The sequence below is a fragment of the Lathyrus oleraceus genome, chromosome 7 (genome assembly GCF_024323335.1).
Source record: "Lathyrus oleraceus cultivar Zhongwan6 chromosome 7, CAAS_Psat_ZW6_1.0, whole genome shotgun sequence".
Taxonomy (NCBI): domain Eukaryota; kingdom Viridiplantae; phylum Streptophyta; class Magnoliopsida; order Fabales; family Fabaceae; genus Lathyrus; species Lathyrus oleraceus.
The window spans coordinates 135,039,342-135,063,724 of NC_066585.1; the positions used below are offsets into that span (position 1 = coordinate 135,039,342).

General features: G+C 35.4%; 1 protein-coding gene across 2 annotated transcripts; it reads left to right on the forward strand.

Annotated features, from left to right (window-relative positions):
- Positions 1 to 18,853: 18,853 nt before the first annotated feature.
- LOC127101171 (U-box domain-containing protein 6) lies at positions 18,854 to 24,277 on the forward strand. Of its 2 annotated transcripts, none has more exons than XM_051038508.1 (6): positions 18,854 to 19,058; positions 19,872 to 19,996; positions 20,631 to 20,816; positions 20,955 to 21,062; positions 21,295 to 22,457; positions 23,264 to 24,277. In XM_051038508.1, exons 2-6 carry the CDS (start codon positions 19,940 to 19,942, stop codon positions 24,051 to 24,053), a joined length of 2,304 nt encoding a protein of 767 aa, XP_050894465.1. In that variant the 5' UTR covers positions 18,854 to 19,058; positions 19,872 to 19,939; the 3' UTR covers positions 24,054 to 24,277. The 2 variants fall into 2 exon arrangements, with proteins under 2 accessions (XP_050894465.1, XP_050894466.1); XM_051038509.1 differs by lacking the exon at positions 18,854 to 19,058 and adding an exon at positions 19,243 to 19,320.
- Positions 24,278 to 24,383: the final 106 nt, after the last annotated feature.

Sequence of the window (24,383 nt, forward strand, 5' to 3'; positions counted from 1 at the left end):
TGGAGGAAATGTTTCCGTCGAGCAGAGATGGAGATGAAATCAAAGGACGTTTTGCGATCAGCGCAATTTTCGGGGTTCAAATGGAGAAAAGGAAATGTTGAGGCATTTTCTGGGGTTCAAATGGAGATGGAGTTGAAGATTTTATCCGGGATGAGGTCCTTAGGATTATCTTCTGGTCATGTGTTGCCTTAGACTTTGGCTGAGGCCGATGGAGGTCGTTATAGGTGTCTTCTGAGGAAGAGGTACACATGCTACCTTCCTTTTGTGAAGGTTTACCCTCTGACATGTCGCCCTCAGAGTGGTTTGGTGTTATTTCCGACGTTGCCAGCGGAATTATCACGAGAATGGAGAAAAGGGGATGCTGAGGCATTTTCTGGGGTTCAAATGGAGAAAAGAAATGCTGAGGCATTTTCTGGGGTTCAAATGGAGAAATGAAATGCTGAGGCATGTTCTGGGGTTCAAATGGAGAAATGAAATGCTGAGGCATGTTCTGGGGTTCAAATGGAGAAATGAAATGCTGAGGCATGTTCCGGGGTTTAAACGGAGAAAGGGAGATGTTGCGACATTTTCTGGAGAACGGGGTTCATTCTGGCGATCGAGAGTTATCGTCAGGCGACTGGGGTTCAAATTGGAGATCGGGGTTCATTATGTTGGCAAAAAGGAGTGCTGAGGCATTTTCCGGGGTTCAAATGCAGAGATCTGAGGATCGTTTGCGCAGAGAAAATTTTCGGGGTTCAAGAAAAGCAAAAGAAAAAGAAGAGTTGAGAATCCCGCGTGGATGTGTGGTGTTCAGGCCATGGTTATCCCTGTGTTACCATTTATTTCGGTATCCGGGTCGACGTTTTTCGAGATTGTTTCTTCGCCGATGCTGACAGGCGTTGTTAATTATCATCCCATCAGAGTGCAAATTGTTCGTCTGTTCTTGGTATTCAATCACTTTTCATCCTGATCATCCGAAAGCCGAGGCTATTTCGTATCGACAGGTTCACAGTGGATTGAATAGGGGCAGCTGTAACACCTCAAAATTTGCCCTCCTCTCTTGGGACTAGCATTAACATATTTGCATTTCATTTTAGGACATTAGGCATTTCATGTTGCATATCATGTGGTTACATTATGCAAGCCATCTTCCCAAGTCTTGATCAGAAGAGGAGGAAGTCAAGTGCAAGCTAGGGTTTTACTGATTGATCATTGGCCATCTGAGGATTGGGCTGTGAATTAGGGTTGCATGATTCCCAAGGGTATTGGTCTTCATGTTGATTGAAGTGGTACATCATCATCATCAGGGTTGGATGTCATCAAGTGGTTGAAGAAGATTCCTTGAGATTAGGGTTTTGACCACTGGTCAACCCTAATCAGCTGCATTGGGCCAATCAGGGCTGGATCAGGAGATGAGGTTTCTGATGGTTATGAGGTTCATTTTGTGATTATATGATGATTATTGAGGCTAGGGTGTCACCCTTGAGCCATTTCAGTTGAAGATTGGGGCTCAGATTGATCTGTGCATTGCCAGATTCATCTGTCAGATGAAAAAGTCAACTGTGGTCAACTGTACATGATCTGATGGATTTGGAGGTGGAAATGAGTTGGATACATTTCATTCATGTTGGAACAAGTGTTGAATGACATCTCAAAGCTTAAAACTGAAGAAAATCAAGTCAGGACAAAAACTGCCAAAAATAGCAAGTGACTTGTAATTGAAGTTTCCAAAAATGGAAAGTTTTGGACTTCAAAGCCACGTGTCCAAGGAAGCTTCAAATGAAAATTTGTCCAACATGAAAGTTGTAGATCTTGCTCTCACCTTTCCAAAAAGTCCAAGAACATGAATTTCTCATTTGTGGTTGGCAAGTTATGGATTGATCTAAGCACAAAAAAGTTGAATTTCAAAGTGGCATAACTCTTGATTCACAAGGCCAATTCATGTGGTTCTTTTTTTGAGCAAACTCCATTTGACATGTACTATCATAATCCATCATCACATTTCATGAAAACTCATCACATAAAAAGTCCATTTTTCAAGTGATTTAATTTTAAAAAGTGGAGGGAAAAAGTGATTTTGAGAAATATTCATGGTTTACACATAATTTCACTTGCATTGGCTTACAAACATCATTTGAAACTTGCTTCAAAACATATTTTTTGAGTAAATTTGAAGGAAAATTCATGCACTATTCACCATGCATTTTCATGCATAGGGTGAAAACTCAATTTGCCAAAACACTCCCTAATTCATTCATTTCATTAACATTTGGCTTAAGTGTGATTAGAGAGTGATTAGTAGAGCATATATATACTCTAATCATAACAGAATTGGGGAGGTTAATCATTTTTTCACCATTTTTGGATCTTGAAACTTTTTCCCTCCAAATTTTCTCTCAATCAAAACTTGAAAATTCTCCACATAGCATAGCATTTTTCTTCCATATTCTGGTTTATTGAGTGTAGTGGATGCAGAATCAAGCATTGGATCATCAAATTCGAGCAAAATTTGTGTACATTTCAAGCAAACTCATGAAGATGGAAGTGGAAAATTAATCAAGATCTAGTTCGTTTCAAGCTTCAATTCACACATAAAGCTTCAAGTTATCATCTCAGGAGTTGATTTGGATCATTTAAAGCCTTGGATCATGCACATTTAGGGACTGCTCTTCAAGAGGTTCAGTTTTCGAATCTCTCAATTCTTAATTCCATTAACATGTTTAGATAGAGTTTTTCATGCTGATTAATCTGATATAAAATTCGTGTGAAATGGATAAAAAATGAATGAGTTATGCTTGCTTAAAGTTTGACATGTCAAAATGTTTTTGCTCGGATCTCTTAATCCATGGATTGTTAGGTTTAGATATTGATTGATCTGTAATCTACATTGAAAGAGCTTTCTGTTGATGTATGCATCTCAAAATTCTAGAAAATTTTCTGAACACAGCTCCGCCGTCTTCGCGAAGAAGATGGTGGAAACCACCGCTGGCCATACGCGTATCACTATGCGCCATACGCGTATCACTGTGCGTCATACGCGTATCACTATGCGCCATACGCGTATCACTGAGCCACCACTGGCCATACGCGTATCACTGTGCGCCATACGCGTATCACCTGCAGCATGTTTTCAAACTTAAAATCCATTTTATTTTTCCCTACAATTTCCATATGCATTGTTTTCCAAACTTCAAAAATTCATAAGTTCTTCATTTTTTGTCCAAATTTGATGAGACTCTTTGCATTATTCTCCTTGTGATGTGTAGTTTTTTATGGTGATTTTTAATATTTTTTTCACGTGTAGAAAAATAAATTGCCTAGGGTTTTCTCATGTATGTCCATTTTTGATACATTTTGGTAATTGATCCATGAAATGCTCATATCATAAAATAAATTTGTGCCAATTTTTTGTGATGATTCCTGACTGGTTGATGGTCATTTATATGTAAATTTCATGAATTTTTGATACCTGGTTAGAGAGCAGCAAATTCTGGAACTTAGGTGTGACAATTTGTGTCACACCTCTTGATGTCAACTTGTTGAATTTAATTGGATGACCTATGCATGTTAGAATTGAATGAAATTTGGCATGGTGAATTGTTGATATGTTAGGATGTTGTATGAATTTTTGTAGGATTTTTCACTGTATTTTCAATTTAATCTTGATTTTTCATTTCTGGTTGTTGAAATTGCAAGCTCATGTGATACATGTTGGTAGATTGATTGGGAAATCCTCATATTGTATTGTATGGCCATGAAATTTGATATGCATGAACTAGACACATGTTAGGACCTCCCTGTTTTGGTCTCATCCATTTCTTTTTTGTTTTCAATGAGATATGAATTTTTGAAGTGGATGTATGCATTGATGGTGTGAATTGGAGCATGAAATTGTGTCTGTTTTTGTTGATTTTCATTGACATGGTTCCATCTGCCCAATTGAGCTCAAATTTGACATGGTAGACCTTGATTGACCCCTGTTTAGGTGTATTTAATTTGAGAATTTTTGGATTTATTTTGATAGGGATTTGAATGCAATACTTCTGTTTGTATGCTTGGTGGTTCATTTGACCTCATATGGATTGTTTTGTGCATGAATTGAACATGATGGATGATATAAACATGAGACCAATGATGTTTGCTTGTGTTTGATGATAATTTGATGTTGGTTGATGAATACCTTGCTGTTTTAGATTTTTTCTTGCTTTTGGACCCTAGGCTTGGCCTAGTGGTCTAGTTGCTAATATTTGCTTGATTTTTCAGGATCAAAAAAGCAATGTACATGGAGAATGATACAAGTTGATTTTAATTGATGTTGTGGATGTTTGTACACTAACATAACATTGTTTTGTAGGTGTTGGAGTTTGGGTTTAAGCCTTGAGCTTGCCTTGTGTTGTGTATAGTTTGACTGTTTAACTGTTTGCTGTACAATTTGTCTGATTGAATACTGACTGAGTTTGATTGTTTCCAGGTACTTTAGTTGCTCAGTTCCTTGTGAACCATTGCTTTGCTTTGCTTAAGCAACTTGCATTTGAGGTATAACCTTCTTACTTCATGTAGTCTGGAGACCCGGCTGTTACCGGGCCGGGCAATAAATGTCTGAAGTCCTCCTTAAGAGGCAATGATTGTGGTTGTTTATTTTAAGCCCAAGCAGGAAAAGTCCTTCAAGTAAGGCAATTGGTGGAAGGTAGGGACAAGCAACCTGTCCCCCACTATTCAGTTGAGTCTTCTCCTTGCTCCCATTACATGGTTGTAGCATTGAGATCAAAAGCCCAAGATCTGTTGTGTCAGAGTCATCGAGTATAGAAGGGTTCCCCTATTCTGGACCCATGCTCATTTGTCAGCTCTCCCTGGTTAGGGATATGAGCTGTGAGGTCTGATCCTCACTTCATCCTTTCATCTGCTTCACCTTAGCCTCGTAATGGCAAGGTTAAGAGCAAACACAGCCTGTACAGACGATTGCTTAGGCAGTCAAACCTGATTGATTGAGCCCCCTTGTTTGGCTATAGTGCGTGTTATGTGGATATCTGATTGACATGCTTGTTTGAGATACCTGTTCTCATTTGATGATATATGATTGTATGCTTGTGTGCTAGCTTCTTTCCTGGTTAGGTTAGTTTGCTTATGCAAGTAGGATAGAAAACCGAACTTAGGGTTAACTTTGCATGACAACATTAGGCTCGAGTCTCAGCTCCCTAGTGTCGTGTTTTTCCCTCTGTTTCTGGTTAGGAGAGAGTTTCTCCCCTGTTTAGGGGAACTACATCGCCCTGATCCTCGTGCCAGACGAGGTATGTAGGCAGGTGGTCGTGCGAGACCACTCCGGGCAACCTTTTTCTTTTTTTTGCGTGTGTTTACTTGTTATCTGATTGTGTTTTGGCTCGGATGCCGACGTAAGCCCAGTGATTGGCAGTCGGGCTCCACGTTTGCCCCTTTGAGTGCGTTTTGGTTCGGATGCCGACGTAATTCCATCCAGTGGTTGTCGGGCTCCATGTTTGCCACCCTTGCATGTTTGTGTTGTTTTGTGTTGTTTGGCGTGCGTAAGCCGAACTACAGTGGCTCTGATTCTTGTTCCAGACAAGATATGTAGGCATAAGGTGCGACGCCTTATCGAGCCCGTTTCTCTTAACCCCACCTGCGTTCCCTGTGTGTGTGTGTGATGTTTAGCAACCTTTTCTTTATTCTAGGACGTGGATCCCGTCGAGTACGACGGACGTGAGGGGTGCTAATACCTTCCCCTTGCGTAACCGACTCCCGAACCTTTTCTCTCTGGTCGCGAGACCATGTCTTTCCAGGTTTCTCTGAGCGTTTCCTTTCCCTATCTTGGGATAAATAACGTTTAGTGGCGGCTCTGTGTGTTTTTATTTTTAGGCTCGCCGGTTGGTTTTTCGCAGGATGCGACAGATATGTTTACCCTAACCGATAACGGATGTTCTCCCTGTCAGATTTTGTTATCCCCTTACCCAGTAACCGGTAGCGGATAATATAATTATGTTCCTCCTGTGTTGAAGATCGTTTCTTCCCTAGTTGAGTTTGAGCGCGTATTTCCTCAGTGAAATCATCGTTTCTTGCTTGGGTCGAGTATTTCAGTTTTATGTTGATCTACCCGTTTCCCCTTTAGATGTTCCTTTTATTCCCCGGCTGAGTCTTTCCATTTGATTTATTTTCATGGAATCCCTCGTGTCCCCCAACAGTTTTAAGTCGTAGCCTGGCCTACGCACAACCCGTTTATTCCCCCCATAAACTATGTCTCCCCAATGAGTTTTCCTTATGGAATGCAGCATACTCTTGTGGACTTTCGGTCTCTTCAGATTCTTTTCCTTTGTGGCAATATTCTCCCCATAAAGATTATTTTAATATTCATATCATATGCATCATGAGGTCTCTTAGGGATCAAAATTTATTTATATATGTTGTTCTTTAAGTCCATTCTACTAAGTCGATACAAAGATTTTAACCTTCACCTCCTCAGCTAGAATGTCCTTAAATAGGGGCAGCTGTAAGACCCCAATTTTGACCCTAAGATCCCTCATGTTATTCTCATCATATACATTAGCATTGGGATCGCACCTTGGCATCCTCCTTACCCCTCTTGCATTGGGTTTGCATTGGGAGAGATCACCAAGCACCATGTGATTGTATCATACTTCATTTTCCTTTATTTTTACTAACCAAAATACAAAAAATATGTCATTGTATAGCTTAACTCTTTTGTAGGTAGTGCACATGCTCATCTATGCTCTATCAAGTTCATATCTAGGGTTTAAGACCCTCAATGCAAGGAGCTCAATCAAGAAATGGTTTACTATGGCTCTAAGGATCATATATGAATCCCCATGTTCTTCACATGATATTTTGATCAAGAAATCATCAAGAGTTTGGAGTTGGTTTGCCTTGGAAACCCTAATTCATCTGGGTATCTTATGTAACTTCTTTAATAAGTTTCTTCAAAAATGGATCAAAATTTAAAGGTATACTTCACATTACATTATCTTATGCATATATTATCCTCCATGAGTCCCAAAAGTCAAGATAATATCAAGCTAGAAAGTTGGTTCATGGTGGTTGACTAGAGAAATTCAACTGGTCAAAAATGGGGTTCCCTAGACCCTATCTCCTACACTTTTTGTCATATGAAAATAATTATAAGATAAAAGTTACTCTAGATGACATTTCAAACAACTTTCATGTTGAGGTCAAGAACTATTTTTGCTCGGAAAGACATTTTTTATGGTGAAAGATTATAAGTCATTTTGTCTAAACCTTAATTTGGAGGTCAACTTCCCAAGACCATAACTTGCTCAATTTTTATGAGATGAAATCCATTAAAGTTGCATGATCAAGTTCAATATGTCTACTTCAACTTTGATGTTGGGAGGAAGTGCAAATTCAACTTTTACATGCATGTGATATGAGGAAACATTATAGGTCATTTTGGGCCAATACCATTGAACAAGTGATTTTCCTCAACTTCTAAAATGCATAAATCCTTCATTCTAAATCTAAATTAGGTCAAATTTGTGACCAATTTGAATTAAGTTTAGATAGATACATCTTTGATGAAGGAACTTGTGTCATTTGAAGCCCATAGAAAAAGTTATTCAAGATGGAAGAAGTGAACATATGGGTTGGTACTTAGGAATTTTTTTGATATGTTTGATTTTCCAAACTTCCACCTCAAAATTCATCATGATCCAAGCTTCAAACGAAAAAGTGTTCAACATGAAAGTTGTTCCTCTTGATCCATCCTTTCCAAAAAGTCCAAATTCATCCCATTTGGATAAAGTATGAATGACTTGTGCGTGGCTTAAAGTTGAATGACCATTTGGAATATTTGAACTTCCATTTCTCATACACGATTGCATGGCCTTTCCGCATGACTCCAGCAATGCTTACACATGACTTTGGACCTGAATGCATCATTACGTGGGCCTATCACACACGCATACATCCATGCAAAGGCATTTTGCTATTTTTGAACTTTTGAAAGAAGTGTGCAAATATCAAAGGCTTTTAGCTATAAATAGAAGTGTCTATGCTCAGAATTAAGGACCCTTGCGCGCCAGCTTTGAAGCTACAACTCTAAACCTCCACATTCAAAGGATAACCTTGAGGATTTTCATTAAAAATCGAGTTTGAATCTCCCACTGTTTTGAGATTCAAAACTCCAAGAGTCCTTCTTCTTCTTTGATCCATTTCCCCTCTATCAAGCATCAGAAGCAAGGCCAAGTACAATTGAAAGCAAGATCGTGTCCATCTGAACCTGCAGTGAAGGTGAATTTCTGAATTTTACATCTCTTTGATTCTCACTCAATTCTCCACTATTCTTATTGATTTCTGGTTGTCTGAAGTCCTACCAATGTAGGTAACAAGATTGAGTTGCTTTGAGGTCAAATCGAAGCAACTCAAATATGATCCTCAAAATTCAACTCCCTGTATCTTTCAATATACTTGGAGTTAGGTAAAATTGAGGCCATATTCGAGCTCTTGAGCATTTTTAATTTAAATTCATGTCCTCCTTTTTTATTTTGGTGATGGTTAAAGGTGGACCAGTCCGGTGAGGTCCACCGGAGAAGAAGACCGAAGTTTTGGCTCCGGCGATGCGTTGGCGTGTCTCAAGACCACATGATCCTCTTATTTTGTTTTAATCTTGAGTGTCCAAACTGATTACCCCGCATGTGGCACATTGACTAAGGTTCACCATGGAACGCGCGCTCTGATCCACTTGATCTGCCACCTCAATTAATGAGGGAGATCAAGTGGTCCACGTATTTTTGCATTTTCTAACTTTTATTTTTATTATCTTATTTTCATTAATTCATATTAATTTTAATATTGATCCAAAAAATATGGGACTTTCACAAAAAATTCTCAAATATTTTTCTCTTTCATTTTCTGAATTAAAATTATTTTTTGGATCAATATTAATATTTTTCATGATTTAATTGTTTTTATTTGTATTTTTAATTGTTTAAAAATACTTTTAAGTTTCCAAAAATAATGAAATTTTTTCTCCAAGGTCCTTTGACCTTGTTTGACCTATGATAAATCTCTTGGCCATTTATTTGGTGTTTTGAAGAGGTTTTAGGATTTTGACCAACCATAATTTAATTTAATGCATTTTTAATTGATTTTTAATTGTGTAATTGTAAATAAATTGTGGTGAGCTATTTATGTTGACTTGTTGAGTTTGACATTTATTGTTAGGCCTTGGTCAATGTTGATTTGACTTTGTTGGATTAAAATCATTGGATTAAGGGATTGATGGAATGTATATTTCATCTCCCAAAATGAATGAATGATTTTAATTTGATAAAAGTCCTCCCATGACCAATTTGTGTTTGTTCCATTTCCCCTCCCTCTTCATCTTCAATCCCATTCTATCCCATCCATTTCATTTGACCTATGATATCTCTATATCCTAAGGCTAGTTGATTGCAAAATCAACATAAGTGTGCACGAGATTAGGTCCACCCCTTTGTCATTTTCTTTTTAAGTGTGGTATGTTTTAGGAGTATGATTCATAATACCATGTATCTAACATGCATTAACACTAAAATATCTATTGCCCGATCTCAAATAGTTGTGACTTCTACATAAGTCCAATTACGATTGCTTAACATAGCGCTAAATTTGGACCCAAAAGCATAACATTCTAGTAAGTGAGATTGTAAGTCTCCCCCTTTCATGGTATTGTGTGGAAACTTGGCCTTTTTCATTTCCTTTGGAAGTGTCTTGGTTCAAGGATCCATGTTTGTGAATAGAGGGTTGAGTGTTCTCCAAAGAATGACTTAAACAACAAAAAGCAAAAGCAATACTGACTTCTAATCAACTAACATTTAACTAACTTTTAATTTCAAGTCATTTACTTTTTTCACTTTAAATCCAAGTCTTTATCATTTGACATTATCCATACCATTTAACTTGTTTACTTTAATGTCATTTTCACTTTGCTCACTTGAGCCATATCTTGTAATTATATTGTTATTGTATATACTTGTTTGTGTATTTTGTTTGTGTTTGTGGTCTTTTGACCTTAATGTACATAATAACAACAAAAACCCTAAAAAATATTTGTGTGGACTGTTGGATTTGATCTGAGACATTGGACTTAGAATTAGGCAACATTCCCTATGCAAAAAGGACTTGGCCAATGCCAACTTTTTTGAAGCCAGTCATTGTGAATTGAAGTTTCATCTGAAGCAAGTATTGAGATCCCTTTTAAGTTCATCTGCTACATGGTCTTGATGAAGTTGTTACTTTGAACCTGTGTCTAATGCCTTATTCTGAGCCATTCAAGGAGTATGTCATCTGATACATGGGAGATTATGAAGAAGACTATGAAGTTGCTAGTTTGGATGTGGCTATCTTTATTTGATGCCTTGCTCTTCATCTTGCTATTTGTGTATTGATATTGCTTGATTCTAAAGTCCAAGGGAAAATTGGGTTTCTATATGACATTCCTGTCTATTGGATTGTATCCCATTGGTCAGATCTTTTGAACTCTTAACTTTTAATTTTTGCTTAGGATTAGTCTCTTCATCTCCTCCCCACTTCTTTAATTTCAAATCTCTCCCTCCTTTCAAAATCTTCTTTGCTTGTGATTTCTAAACTATGACTTGGTTGCAAATTAGAAACTTTGGCATTATGCCATTGCATTTTAAAACTCTTTTTCTTGATCAAACTTGTAAATGAACTTAACCATACTTGACTTAAAATTCAAAAGACAAAAAGAACTAACGCCCATTCAAACTCTTTTGGACCTTTTGTGCCTCCTTCAAACTTAAAATTTTGTTAAAAGCAACTCACTCACTTTGAAAATGTTACCACGAACTACGAGGTTTTGATCTCTCATTTTATGTTGGTACGTAGGCACAAGTCCGAAGGTCTTGTCAAACACAAAAATATAATTAATGAACTCTTTTCTCATCCCCACACTCTATTTTATTGCAAACATCTTTTATACCAAAACACATGTACACACAAAAAGGGCTCCCTAGAAGTACCTAGGACACTTTGGGTGGTAACACCTTCCCTATTGAAAACTTCTTATCTTTGGGTTTTATTCGTACTTTTCCCTTTTCCCTTGGAAACAATAAAAGCGCGGTGACGACTCTGGTTTAATTGACGTTAAGCTTATCCATAGCTTAATGGTCATGAATTTACCTCTATAGTATGGAAACACAAATTTACGAATGAACATAATGTATGAATGTATACGCATGAATGCATAATGATGTGGTTTTAAATTGGAAACCTAATGGGAAATCATGATTATGGATACGTAATGAATAATAAAAAATAATAAAAAATGCAAGATTGATCAAAATAAATAAATCAAGCAAATTGACTATTAATCCTGAATTATATACGGAACATGAAACTCTCATGACTAAATGATCATCAATTCAGACAATGAGATGCAGGTGAATGAATGTTTACAAATGAATGACTTTAGGTGGGGCAAAATTTAGGATACGACAAGCTCCATCTTGTATCACCTTGTGAACCAAGAGTTGTTTGGCTCATACCCAAACACTTAATTCTCCTTGTTTTCAGCTATACCACATAGTGGTAGACGCTTCCGGCTAGTCCACATATCGGTCAACATCAGTTTTACTCTTGGATTCATATTTCAACCCTTGTTGGATTTTAAATCACATCATTCTTTGGTTTAGACGATACTTTGATCATAACTTCTTTTCATCTTCCACCACTAGTTCTTTGAACTACAGAGCTCTGAATTCCTCATTGCACTATGAGAATACGTAGGCATGAGGTCCCTAATCCTTACCGAGCACTTTATCTATTTCTTTTCCTTTTCCCATTCTTTTGCGAGTAATCTTTAGTTATCACACTTATTCGAACAAGAACGATCAAAACGGTTCCCATGAAGTACCATGGATGTTAGAGGTGTTAATACCTTCCCCTTGCATAACCGACTTCCTTACCCAACATATCTCTTTTCCCCGGGTTTTATCAATGTTTTCCCTTTCCTTCGAGAATAAATAAAGTTTTATGGCGACTCTGTTGTATGTTTGAGCGTGCAATACGTTCGGGTATATTTTCGCTAACTTCACTCTCATAACTACTAACACACCAAAACCCAAGAAAATTTGGGTACCAAAGGTGAAAACCTAGTGTGCTTTGTAGCTTTAACGAAGTATTAAAATATACTAAATGAAGTTGTGCAAAACAGAGTGTATACCCTAGAGTATACAATTGTATATGTTTTGAATTGAAGCTTTTGATCCAAGAATGCTCACTGATGGTCCATATTAATGATCGTGATCAAAGCAAATATTCATTGAGGATGGTATCAACATCTATGATTTGTGATGATCAACTAACTCTAGGTATGTTGAGAAAATAAAGTCTATAGTGGACATATACATCTCGTGTTTAACCAAATCTCGTATCCAACAATGCGTATAGAAGGATTTACAACATTGTGTTGTCATTTCCTTGAAATGGGAGATTCCCAAGGTTACTTGGTAATCAAGGTAGTACACTGTTTAAAGGTTGAATAATCTTTCTAATTAAATCTTAAATAAGTTCCTTTAATATTCACTCATACCTTAAAAATATTTGTACTAATAAAATATATGAGTTTTTTAAGTTTTTGTCAAGAAAAAGGTGCTGACAAATTGGAAAAAGGTGCAAAAAGTAGTGAGAAAAAGCTAAACTTCAACATAAGGCCCAAAAAAGTCCAAAAATGCTGAAAATTTCCTAAATGATCAATCATGCTCATGACCTAATCAATCATATGATTTCAAATTTTGGCGCACCAAATAATCGATTAGGGACATGACTTAATCAATTTGATCCTTGAAAATCAACACAACAGCTAATCCCAAGTCCACCTGCTTAAATTGAAAGCTCCTAATTGATTAGAACCCTCATCTAATCGGTTAGGCATTGTGTATTAAAGAGGTATGTTTTCTCATCTTTCTCATCTCACCCCACCATCTCTTTTGTGCATTGTAGTAGTACTCTTAGAGCTTTTAATCTCTTCATCATCATCATCACAATGGCACTCAAAAGAGCTCCCATCTCCCAAGAATCATCCTCCTACCACCCTGACATCTTTTCAACTCAAGAGAAAGAAACCAATTTCAATTTGTACTACGCCGGTAGATCTATATTCATATCTCACTACTTGGATGGCCAACTCTTCAAAGAGTGCAATTTTGTTGAAGCCTTTACTGAATTTGACTTGAGGAACTTTGTCTTCAAAGTACCTCAAAAGAGATTTTATTCATTAGTGAGATTGTTCTACTCCAACCTCACGTACTCAAATGGAGTTCTTAGCTCCGAGGTAAAAAAACATCCAATTCAATTAAGCCTTGAAGAGTTCACTGAAGTTTGCAACCTTCCTTACATCAATCAAGTGTATGATGAAAGTGATGAAGGTAGTCAATTTAACTATGATTTTGGTGCAAACTCATTTTTGATTGATTGAACCTTAATCATTCTCACTCCCTACACCATTGGCTTGGTATGCCCGAATATTCGATTAATTAACTATACGGTAAATCACATTTTCTTCCCAAGAAAGAGCAACTCGAGCATCATAAATAATTTGGACATACCTCCAATTTAGTTTTGGAAAACAAAGTTGAGAAAAATGGATTGATGTTGTTATCCGTCATATGATGGATAATGAAGAGAGAAACACGACTTTACCATAACGAACTGGTCTCAAAAATCCCAACACACTCTAGCTACGATTTAGAGGAGGAAGAATTGGAGATCAAACGATCAATAGTAGGAAAAAGTACCTCGAGTCACATGAGGTACAAAATTAAAGGTATGGAAATCCTTTCTCTGCCTCCAAAGGCACCACCAAGAGAAAGACAACAAGCACCGAACAATGGCCTTCCTCCATCTTCCTCAAACATCATCAACGACATCCGTGAAAACTAGAAATGAATGATAGGTATGCATTGGAGGACAAATTAAAAGCTTTGTACCTCATCAAGAAATTGGAAAAATCCAATCTCATATCTCCAATGGTGTCCAATGAGGATGATGATGAAGAGGTGAACTAGTCTTTTGCTTAATTGTTCTTTCTTTTTTGTTTTTCTTTCATGTTGTAATTTCTACTTTGTACTTTGAATTCTAGTTTTTCAATAAAATGAAATGTTTGATTTTCCTTTTTTTTAATGTTTGACTATGAGCGTGCATATTTAAATTTTTGTCTTGCATCTTTACCCATTTTTTGATTATGACAAAGAGGGAGAAGTATACTCTCAAGGAGAGTAGAATATACTTTCAAGGAAAATTGAATCTATAACTGATTATGACAGTGTCTTAATGAGTCGTAATGACTCTCAGTCAAAAACTGCCAAATTCTACTCAAATAGTCCATTATTTGTGGTACCTAATCAATTAGCCTTGGACCTAATCAATTAGGTAATAAATTTTTCCCATGGATCATTTTCTTTTTTAAACTATTCTATGGCCTATAAATAAAGGTCTTCCCCTTCATTTATACACAACCTAAAATGTGAGATATCTCACTCTCTCATCTCTGTAAACATCTCTATAAAATATTTTTGTTTCTTTCACATATTTTTAGTCATAACGCTTTGAAAAATATTCTTGTGTTTAATGAGGAAATTGTTATGGAAATCGACATTATTATAAATTCACCAAGAGTTCTTTTTTCACTTAACTGAATTATCCTCTTTAGTAAGTGTTTTTTTTAAAGTTTGGAGCTAAACTTGTTAAAAGGTCTTTTGGGGAGATTAATGTTAAGTCTCCGTTTAGTTCGCGAGTTCCGCCATTTAAGGAAAAGCTCTCCTTTTGGGTTCGTGAAGAATAACTAGAGAAAAATCTTCATAAGGGTTCAAGATCAACTCGATATAGAATCTCAGATGGTTTCTAAGTTCATGTGTAAAAGCTCAGTAGGTTCGACATTAGCTCGGTAAAAATACCAATTCAATTTAGACATGATAACAAAACCTGTACCCACGAGTACCTTCCCAAACCCACCTCAAGTTTGACGGGGAAAACCGTTTTGAATAGGTTCAGGTTTTTCCCGATTTTAAAAAATGGGTACGAGGCAGATAATGAGGATAATAGTACCCCCAAAGAACCTATCCCTGAAGCTGCCCTAATGATAATTTGAAATATTTCTTTTTGATACTTTATAATAATAATTGTTTTGTTAGTACATTGATATTTTGTTTTGTATTATATTATTTAAAATATTTAAAATGTATGTTAGAAAATTTTCACTATTGTTTAATTTATATATTTTTAAAGTTTTTTAGAGTTTGAGAGAAATGATTAGTTTGGGGAAAATGTCTATTTCAATTTAAAAAATAGATTCTAATGCAATAATGAGACCGGGCAGGGATACCTGAACCCATTTAGGACGGGTTTCGAGTTTAGTTATTTATCTTCGTTTGGGGTTGAGGAGGGGAATGAGTATTTAAATGGGATTCAACTTTAAGTACGAGGAGGGAAAAACTCATCCTCGTTCCCCCCGTTGCAATGCCTAGTTCGGTTCATGGTCCGCTCGTGTAAAACCTAGGTTCTGTTAGGAGGATAGTCAGTTCAAAACTATAGCTTGATTCGAGAGAAATCTGTACTAAATATCATTTTAAATTAGAGACTAACCACTTGAAGCTCCGTTCGTTGTTTAGTGTGAAGACTAATTACATCATTCCTCTGTTCACTGTTTGATTGGAAGTTTTTCTGAAACTTCATTTTTTCTTGTATAAGGGGGTATGTAGGCTTAACCTTCTCAAAGATCTCAAGTATTATTGAATACTCTTAATATCAATTTTTGGGGAGAGAAGTATGTCACTTCTTTAAGATCTAACCTCTATAAATTTCGAATGTTATCTCTCGTCCATTAACTTTTTACTTTTCTATTACTTTCTTTATCTTAATTTTCCGTTGCATATCCAAACATTTTTTAAAAAATGTTTTCGAACTCTATTTTGAAAATAAGTTTGTTTCAAATTAATGTTTTTCAACCCCCCACAATTCATCCACTATTGTGTGCAGTCACATGTTCAACAATTACTTGCATTTTGCCATTCTTTTTATCATCTCAATGCTGGGATTTAAGGGGTTTTTCTAAAATTTAATCCTCTTAGCGAAACAATCTCGATGAATGGATCTTAGTTAAATATTTAATCACAAATAAAACACTAAAGTAAATATTCTAGGAATACCTCTTGAAGTGTGCTTTAGGTTTGATCACGAACGTAGAAAATACCAACGTCTCTACAAAGTCCACACAAGTATAAAATGGAACACGAAAAAAACTTCTATTTTATTTAGAGAGAGAGAGAGATAGAGAGATAGAGGTAGATAGATAGATAGATAGATAGATAGATAGATAGATAGATAGATAGAGAGATAGATAGATAGAGAGAGAGACCATAATGCTCTAGTTTTGAATTTTTCCAAATAAGTCTAACATTATTTATATTTAATTAAACTCTTTTAATAAAATAAAATTTTAATTAAATTAGATCATATTTAATTTAATTAATTGTCAATACTAATTTATTAATAAAATAATATTTAAACAAATAAATTATATACACATTAATATATTAAATAATGTTAGATATAATTAATACATAATTAAACTAAATCTTATTTAATTTAGTAAATCATTCTATTATCAGTATTTGATATGTGCGGTCTTATATGTTCTCATAACGTTGACAATAATATTAAATCACTTATTTAATATCATAAAGCGTTATGTAACAACACATCACTACTATCCAATTGACGAGAATGTCATGTAATATAACATATCCTTTCTATGATAATGATCATGTATATAATTACTCTTTTCCAATTATATCTATATTAAACGCAAGAAAAAGAATGAGTCACCCTTATATTGTTTAACATTATCTTCTTTGATACACTATATTAAACACAATAAACAATGAGTCACCTTTGTAAGAGTCTTCATTAGTATTATCTTCATCTTACTCTATTGTGGCCTTGGAAGATGAGACCTTCAATGAATTTTCTTCTTCTCATCTTTGTTCTTTTCTTTCCGTTTAGCAATGCCTTCACTTTCTTCATGTCTTTTCAGCTCATGTTCATGTTCGACGACCTTTCCGAAGATAATGGACATGTATAATATTTTTAAGTCTTGAGACTCTTTAATGACAGTCATCTTCGATTGTCATTTCCTGCATATAGACATTAGAATTTTATTAGCACAATCCTATTGAACATGATCTTACACAAAATTCTAACTTTTTGATTATATGGGAGAACTCATATACATGGAAGCCATGAATTCTCCAAGTTCTATACGGAAGAGCTCGCACTCCTCTATTAAAATGTTAATTTTTATAATATTTAATATTTTCAATATAATCAACAATAATATAAATTTAGAAGACTAAACATAAACAAAGCTACACTTAGAAAATAACTCTCAATGAACAACAAAACAAAAGAACATTAAAACATGCAAACTACTTAAAACAATAAATCTACCATGCAATATCAAAGAATTGATCATACAACTAATATTCTAAATTATCAACTAAATTTCAAACTATTAAAACTAAATAATAAAGTACAAACTAATATAAACGAAACGGATTCAGAGTGGGTACTAGTGTCTCCATTACTCATCTCGTTTTTATATTTTGTAATAAAAAGTCCAAATCCGAACTCAATCAAAACAAAATTTTCCCGTCAATATTGATAGGAGTTTTATTATCATTCCTACAAAAGACCTGTAACATTCTTTAACACAACTCTCTCGTATGACAATGTCATAAAATCATATGATTTTCTTATCTAACAAATCAAAGAGACCTACTCACAGAAGATCCCCTATCTCTTAAGAGATTCTAAATCACCCATTCCCAGTCACATGGATCCTTACCTAGTCAGAAACATATGTATTACTATCTTCATTTCAAAATGTTTGTCGTTTAAGGTTTTTGCACACAAATTAAAGAATTTAATAATATTGTCATAAAATAATACCTCTCGGTCACATAATGAGTGACCCATTTAGAATAAAAGAGTATCCCAAAATAAATGATTTATTTCAATTTCCAATGAATCTTTTCTAATTTTACTCTCTAATTAATATTATTTTTATCATTTTTAATATATGATAAGGATACTTTAGTAAAAATATAATTTTCTCTTTTATTTACTTTTTTTAATACATGTGAAATGATCAACTGAGTCCTCCATTATGAAATGGATGGAATAATAGATACTACTAAATTAACATTATTAATACATTAAAAATAGTGTTCATAGTAATAATTATATAATTGAAAAGTAACCATCATTACATATTAATGCCTATACTAATTGGTTGAGGAAAAATAATTAGGATGAAATATCGATAGTGAGATTCCAAATGTTATGTATAGAAGGCACCATAATAATAATGCGTATACTAATTGGTTGAGGAAGAATAATGGTCATAGTTATATTTGAATGAGAGTAGAAAAATAAAACTAAAACAATCTATAAACCTTCAAAACCTCGCAAAGATGAATTAATATATAAGGATAAATTAGTAATCTCACAAATGTGACAGGCCTTGGAAATGCAACGAACTAGCAGGTCAGCAACTGTCGGCCGGTGAACCTGGAGAGATAAAAGCGGCGAAGATTATAACTTCCTGCTTTCAATCATTTTTCAAACTAAAAAAACATTCATTTTTTCTCTCTCATCCTCAAAATAACCCTCTACCCTACCTACAAAAATAAAATTAAAAAACATAATTATAATTGACACTTCAGTTTTAACTTCCAACAATTATTAAAATTATAAAAATATTTCCAGGTTTAATTAAAATTATTTAATTAATTTCCATCGTCATTTCTTACCATTTTACTTTAGAATAAAAAATAAATAATATATATCCATCTCTCTCCCACTCAGTTTTCTCCTTCTACCTTGCGTGCAAGTGCTTCAACTCGACTCGTTCCGATTCCAAACTCGACTCAACTCAACTCTGCTTCTCAAATAACTCTAGATCTTCTCAAACCCTATCCTGCGATTTTTCAACTTCCTTATTCATTTTCATGAAGCTTATTTTCTACTGATTTCGCTTGGTACGTTGTTTTACTTCAAAACCCTAAAACCTTCTTTTAATCCCTTATTTTTACTAATTCGACTGTTTTCTCGCGCTTCTTTGAATTTGTTAATAACTGGCTTATGATTCTGAAATCAGATTTTTAATTTATTTATCTGTTGTTGATGATGTAGCCTCTGTTTTTTTTTGGTATTGAATTTGTAGAAATGAAGATCATAGCTGGAAAATCATGTTTCCTAAATCATGTGTATTTTTGTTGGAATCATGGTTCATAAATTAAGGTGCTGTTCAAAAATTTGTTGATGAACTTGCTGTATCATTTGAATCAATTTTGGATGTTATTCTATGAAGTGCTCTTGGCTTACAAAGCCGATTTTGAAACTTTAGCAACACGTGTCGTTTTTCCTTTTGATGGAAAAGTTTGGTCAAGAAAGTAGTTGTTTCCTATTTTGAGGAAAAAAACTTAAGGCTATGATAAATCTAAGGCTTAATTGATATTATTTTCTCAATTTGGTTGCATGGTGGTCCCTGTTTTTTTGTTTTTTGTTTTTTTTTTCCTTCTGAAAAGTTCACTTCTAAGTTGACATGAGATTTTATAGTCTGTATGCAAAACTAGCTTGAATTTATTGTTTTTGTAGTTTCTGATTTCGTAAAGCTCACTGAATTTTGTTGTATATGTTTGGCCATAAATAAGTGTTTTGCTTTGCTTACTTTATAGGGTTAATAAAATTGGATGTAAAAGCTTAGATTGGCTGCAGCAGTAGTAATGATGCTGTTTTGTTTCGAAAATGATAGTTTTGATCATTTTTGCTAACTTTCTTTCTTTTTCCAGTTTGATCACGTATGCTGTTGCTAATTGAGATCATTTAGTTCCCGAGTTTGCACGGATAGTGGATACAAATGATGGATGCTGCAGCTGAGGTTGAAGAAAATATATTTGTTGTTAGTGATGCCAAGGTATTATTATATATGTTTGATTGGTTAGTACGTTATTTTGGAAATTCTAATGCGTTATGTATAATAAATTATCATTTGCCTTTACAGTATGTGTAATTCTTATATCAAGGTATAATTAAGGGCTCAAATTTTTTTATATTAGTTTCTTTATGTTCTTTCCTTCGGTTAGCTAGGGAGGGAATAGGGAAATTGTATTAATTATTTTTCTTTTCAAGATTTTCTATGTAATATGTATTATTCCTTTTTTTGGTCTAGTAGCCTAATGGCTAGAATTTCACCCCTTAAAAGTGAATAAGTGAGATGTCGCACGTTCGAACCCGTGCCCTTGCAGTCGGATATCCCTACACAGCTATCAACTGAGATGTTTTAATGAGGTTATGTAGTATGAATTCTACCTACCGAGAAACGTAATTAAATCTGCTGTACCTAATAAGGCTCACGAACACTGCTATTTGATTATCATTATTATTTTTTAAATTCCTACCTAGCCAAATAAAAAAGGAAAAGAGTAGATTATTTATGCTCTTCCTGGTCTGTTGTTTTGTGCCATTGTATCCCGTAATCGTATTATTACATCACACCCCATAATTCTCTGCAATGTAACCTAACCAATACCTATCTGGTTCTCTTGCAGTTACATGGGCAAATGTGCAAGGCTCTTTCTATAGTATATTGCAAAGTATTGTCAGTATTTCCTTCTTTAGAAGCAGCTAGGCCTAGGAGTAAAACCGGAATTCAGGCATTATGCTCATTGCATGTTGCCTTGGAGAAAGCCAAGAATGTTCTCCATCATTGCTCAGTGTGCAGTAAACTTTACCTGGTATGATTCATTTCTTCTTTAGCTTTACTTGCTGATTAAGTTTGCAAGGACTTTATCTTATTAAACAATTATCTGTTGTTGGTTGGAGGTTCATTATCCTTATGCAGATTATCTTACCTGGGATTGATTGTGATGCAGGCTGTAACTGGGGATTCCGTTCTCCTGAAATTTGAGAAGGCTAAATGTGCTCTTGAAGATAGTCTTAGGCGGGTGGAAGATATTGTTCCACAATCCATTGGATATCAGGTAATAAACTTCTAAGGCTATTACGATACTGTTCTTTCCTATTTTGGCATATGATTGAGGGGTCTGTTTTAAATTTTTATTCCAAAATTAATGAATAACACCTCGTTTGTGATCTTATGGATTTGGTTTTCTTTAACACCGTCCCTTGTATGTTTATACACATGCACAAATGTTTTTTTTTAATTGTTTGTCAATGTTTAACCTAGTCTGGCGTATGACATTACCTGTTCAGGTTCAGGAGATTGTGAATGAATTTGCAAGTGTGGAATTTGCACTTGACCCCTTAGAGAAGCAAGTTGGTGATGATCTAATTGCATTGCTCCAGCAGGGCAAGAAGTTTGACGACGATAGTGAAAGTTATGAGCTTGAATCTTTTCACCAGGCTGCTACTAGACTTGGAATCACATCTTCTAGAGCAGCTCTTGCTGAAAGAAGAGCTCTCAAGAAAGTTATAGACAAGGCTCGGGCTGAGGAAGACAAACGAAAGGAATCAATTGTTGCATATCTTTTGCATCTTATGAGGAAATACTCCAAGTTATTCAGAAATGAGTTTTCAGATGACAATGATTCTCAGGGTTCTGGTCCTTGTTCTCCCACTGTTCAGGGATCTAATGAGGATGGTGTTCCTGTTTGTCATAGTCAGGCTTTTGGCAGACAGCTTTCAAAACTTAGCTCCTTTAGTTTCACGCCAAATAATAATATGGAGCCAGGGCAGATGGCTCTACCACCTGAAGAGTTAAGGTGTCCAATATCTCTGCATCTTATGTATGATCCAGTTATTATTGCTTCGGGGCAAACATATGAAAGGGTTTGCATAGAGAAATGGTTCAGTGATGGGCACAACAACTGCCCAAAGACCCAACAGAATCTTCCACATCTTTGCTTGACTCCTAATTACTGTGTTAAGGGTCTTGTTGCTAGTTGGTGTGAACAAAATGGAATTCCTATTCCCGAAGGCCCTCCTGAGTCTCTTGATCTTAACTACTGGAGATTGGTAATATCAGAGTCAGAGTCTGCAAATTCAAGATCTGTAAATAGTGTCAGCTCTTGCAAGCTGCAGGGTGTCAAAGTGGTTCCTTTAGAAGGGAGTTGTATCTCAAAGGAATATGGGGAAAATGAAGCTGAAAGTGTATCTGCGCAAGAGGAAGACACTGAGCAGTATCTTAGTTTTCTGAAAGTCTTGACCGAGGACAACAATTGGAAGAGGAAATATGAAGTGGTAGAACAGTTGAGGCTGTTGCTGAGGGAGGATGAAGAAGCTAGGATTCTTATGGGGGCTAATGGGTTTGTTGAAGCACTTGTTCAGTTTTTACAATCGGCTTTACATGAAAGGAATTTGATGGCTCAGGAAAGCGGAGCAATGGCTCTCTTCAACCTAGCTGTGAATAATGACAGGTTTGCATTATCATCTGTAGTTTTTATTATTTTGAATCATTATGTAGAACTTCTTTTCACGTGGTTGGAAAATCAAAACGGTTTTTGGTATTACCATTGAAAATAAATTGCACATTGTGTGTTTTGTTTTGTTGAAACATTGAGGGTGCGATAAAAAAGAAATATATACTGCAAGTGGATGTTGAAAACTTACTGCTGCATTACATTGAATTGAATGCATGGTGCGATAAAAAAAGAATTATATACAGTGCTAGTGGATGTTGAGAACTTACTGCTTCCTTACATTGAATGCATCACTACAACTTTGATGACATACATACTTTGTTAATTTTTAGGCTCTTGTGTTTTTATTGGCTTATTTAAACAAAAAGGGATAATATTAGGAATAACAATATTAGAGAGAGTGTTGGGGTAGAGCCTATAGTAGAAAAAGATGGTGGAAAATAGGCGTAGGTGGTTTGGGCATGTAGAGAGAAGACTAATAGATTCTGTTGTACGGAAAGTAGATTAGATGGAGAGAAGTCAAACAACTAGAGGTAGAAGATGACCTAGAAAACTATAAGATAAACTATTAAGAAAGATCTTGAGAATAACAATTTGGATAGAAACATAGTCTTGGATAGAAAATTATGGCTGAATTTGATCCATTCTTGAAGTTAATGTGTTATCCATATATTGAACATGGCTTAAGTTTCCCAAGATATATAGTAGAGTTGATGTTTCATTAACTCTTCTTTTAACTCATTTTAAATTTTTTTAATCTCTGCGCATCATTTAACTGGATTTTCCCCCTTTCCTGTGAACAGAAATAAGGAGATTATGTTATCAGCTGGAGTTTTATCTTTGTTGGAGGAAATGATTTCTAACACTAGTTCTTATGGTTGTGCAACTGCTCTATATCTGAATCTCTCTTGCCTCGAAGAAGCCAAACCTATGATTGGCATGAGCCAGGCTGTACGGTTCCTAAGCCAGCTCCTTCAATCTGACTATGACATTCAATACAAGCATGATTCTCTCCACGCTCTCTATAATCTTTCTACTTTGCCCTCCAATATTCCATACTTACTTTCATCTGGCATTGTTAATGGCCTACAATCCCTTCTTGTAGACCAGGGTGATGATTGTACATGGACAGAAAAATGCATAGCTATTTTGATAAATTTAGCTACTTCTCAAGATGGAAGGGAGGAAATGGTATCAACTCCTGGACTCATTAGTGCATTAGCTTCGATATTGGACACTGATGAGCTCGAAGTGCAGGAGCAAGCTGTCTCTTGCCTCCTAATTTTGTGCAATAGAAGTGAGCAGTGTTCCGATATGGTCTTGCAAGAAGGAGTTATACCTGCGCTGGTATCAATATCAGTGAATGGGACCCCAAGAGGACAAGAAAAAGCTCAGAAACTCCTGATGCTGTTCCGACAGCAGCGACGAGATGAATCACCTGTTGAGACTCACGAGTGTCCTCCTGAAAGTAGTGATTTGTCTGTGCCTCCTGCTGAAATGAAACCTTTATGTAAGTCGATGACTAGAAGAAAGACAGGGAAAGGTTTTGGCTTTTTCTGGAGAAGCAAGAGCTATTCCGTGTACCAGTGTTGAAGTTCAGTAGGTTGTAAATATCTGTTTTATATCCCTTTGCCCTTCATGTGTTTCTGTGGGTTTAGCTTACTTTTTGGTTTCGAATGCGAAGAAAAGTTGTACATGCCTGTGTAATTTATGGATTTTGTTTTCTTCATTCGCTTTTCTCTTTGTAACATAAATTTCTCCAATCATAAGTGTTGGATTTTGCATTTTTGAAGTTAATGTAAATGTGAATTATGTCATATAGCTATTCTGTTTTCCACAAGTGTTTTAACTTTAAAGCTTGCCCTTGTTTTGCCTAAAATGTGAATTATGCCATATGGCTATTCTGTTTTCCATATAGAACAT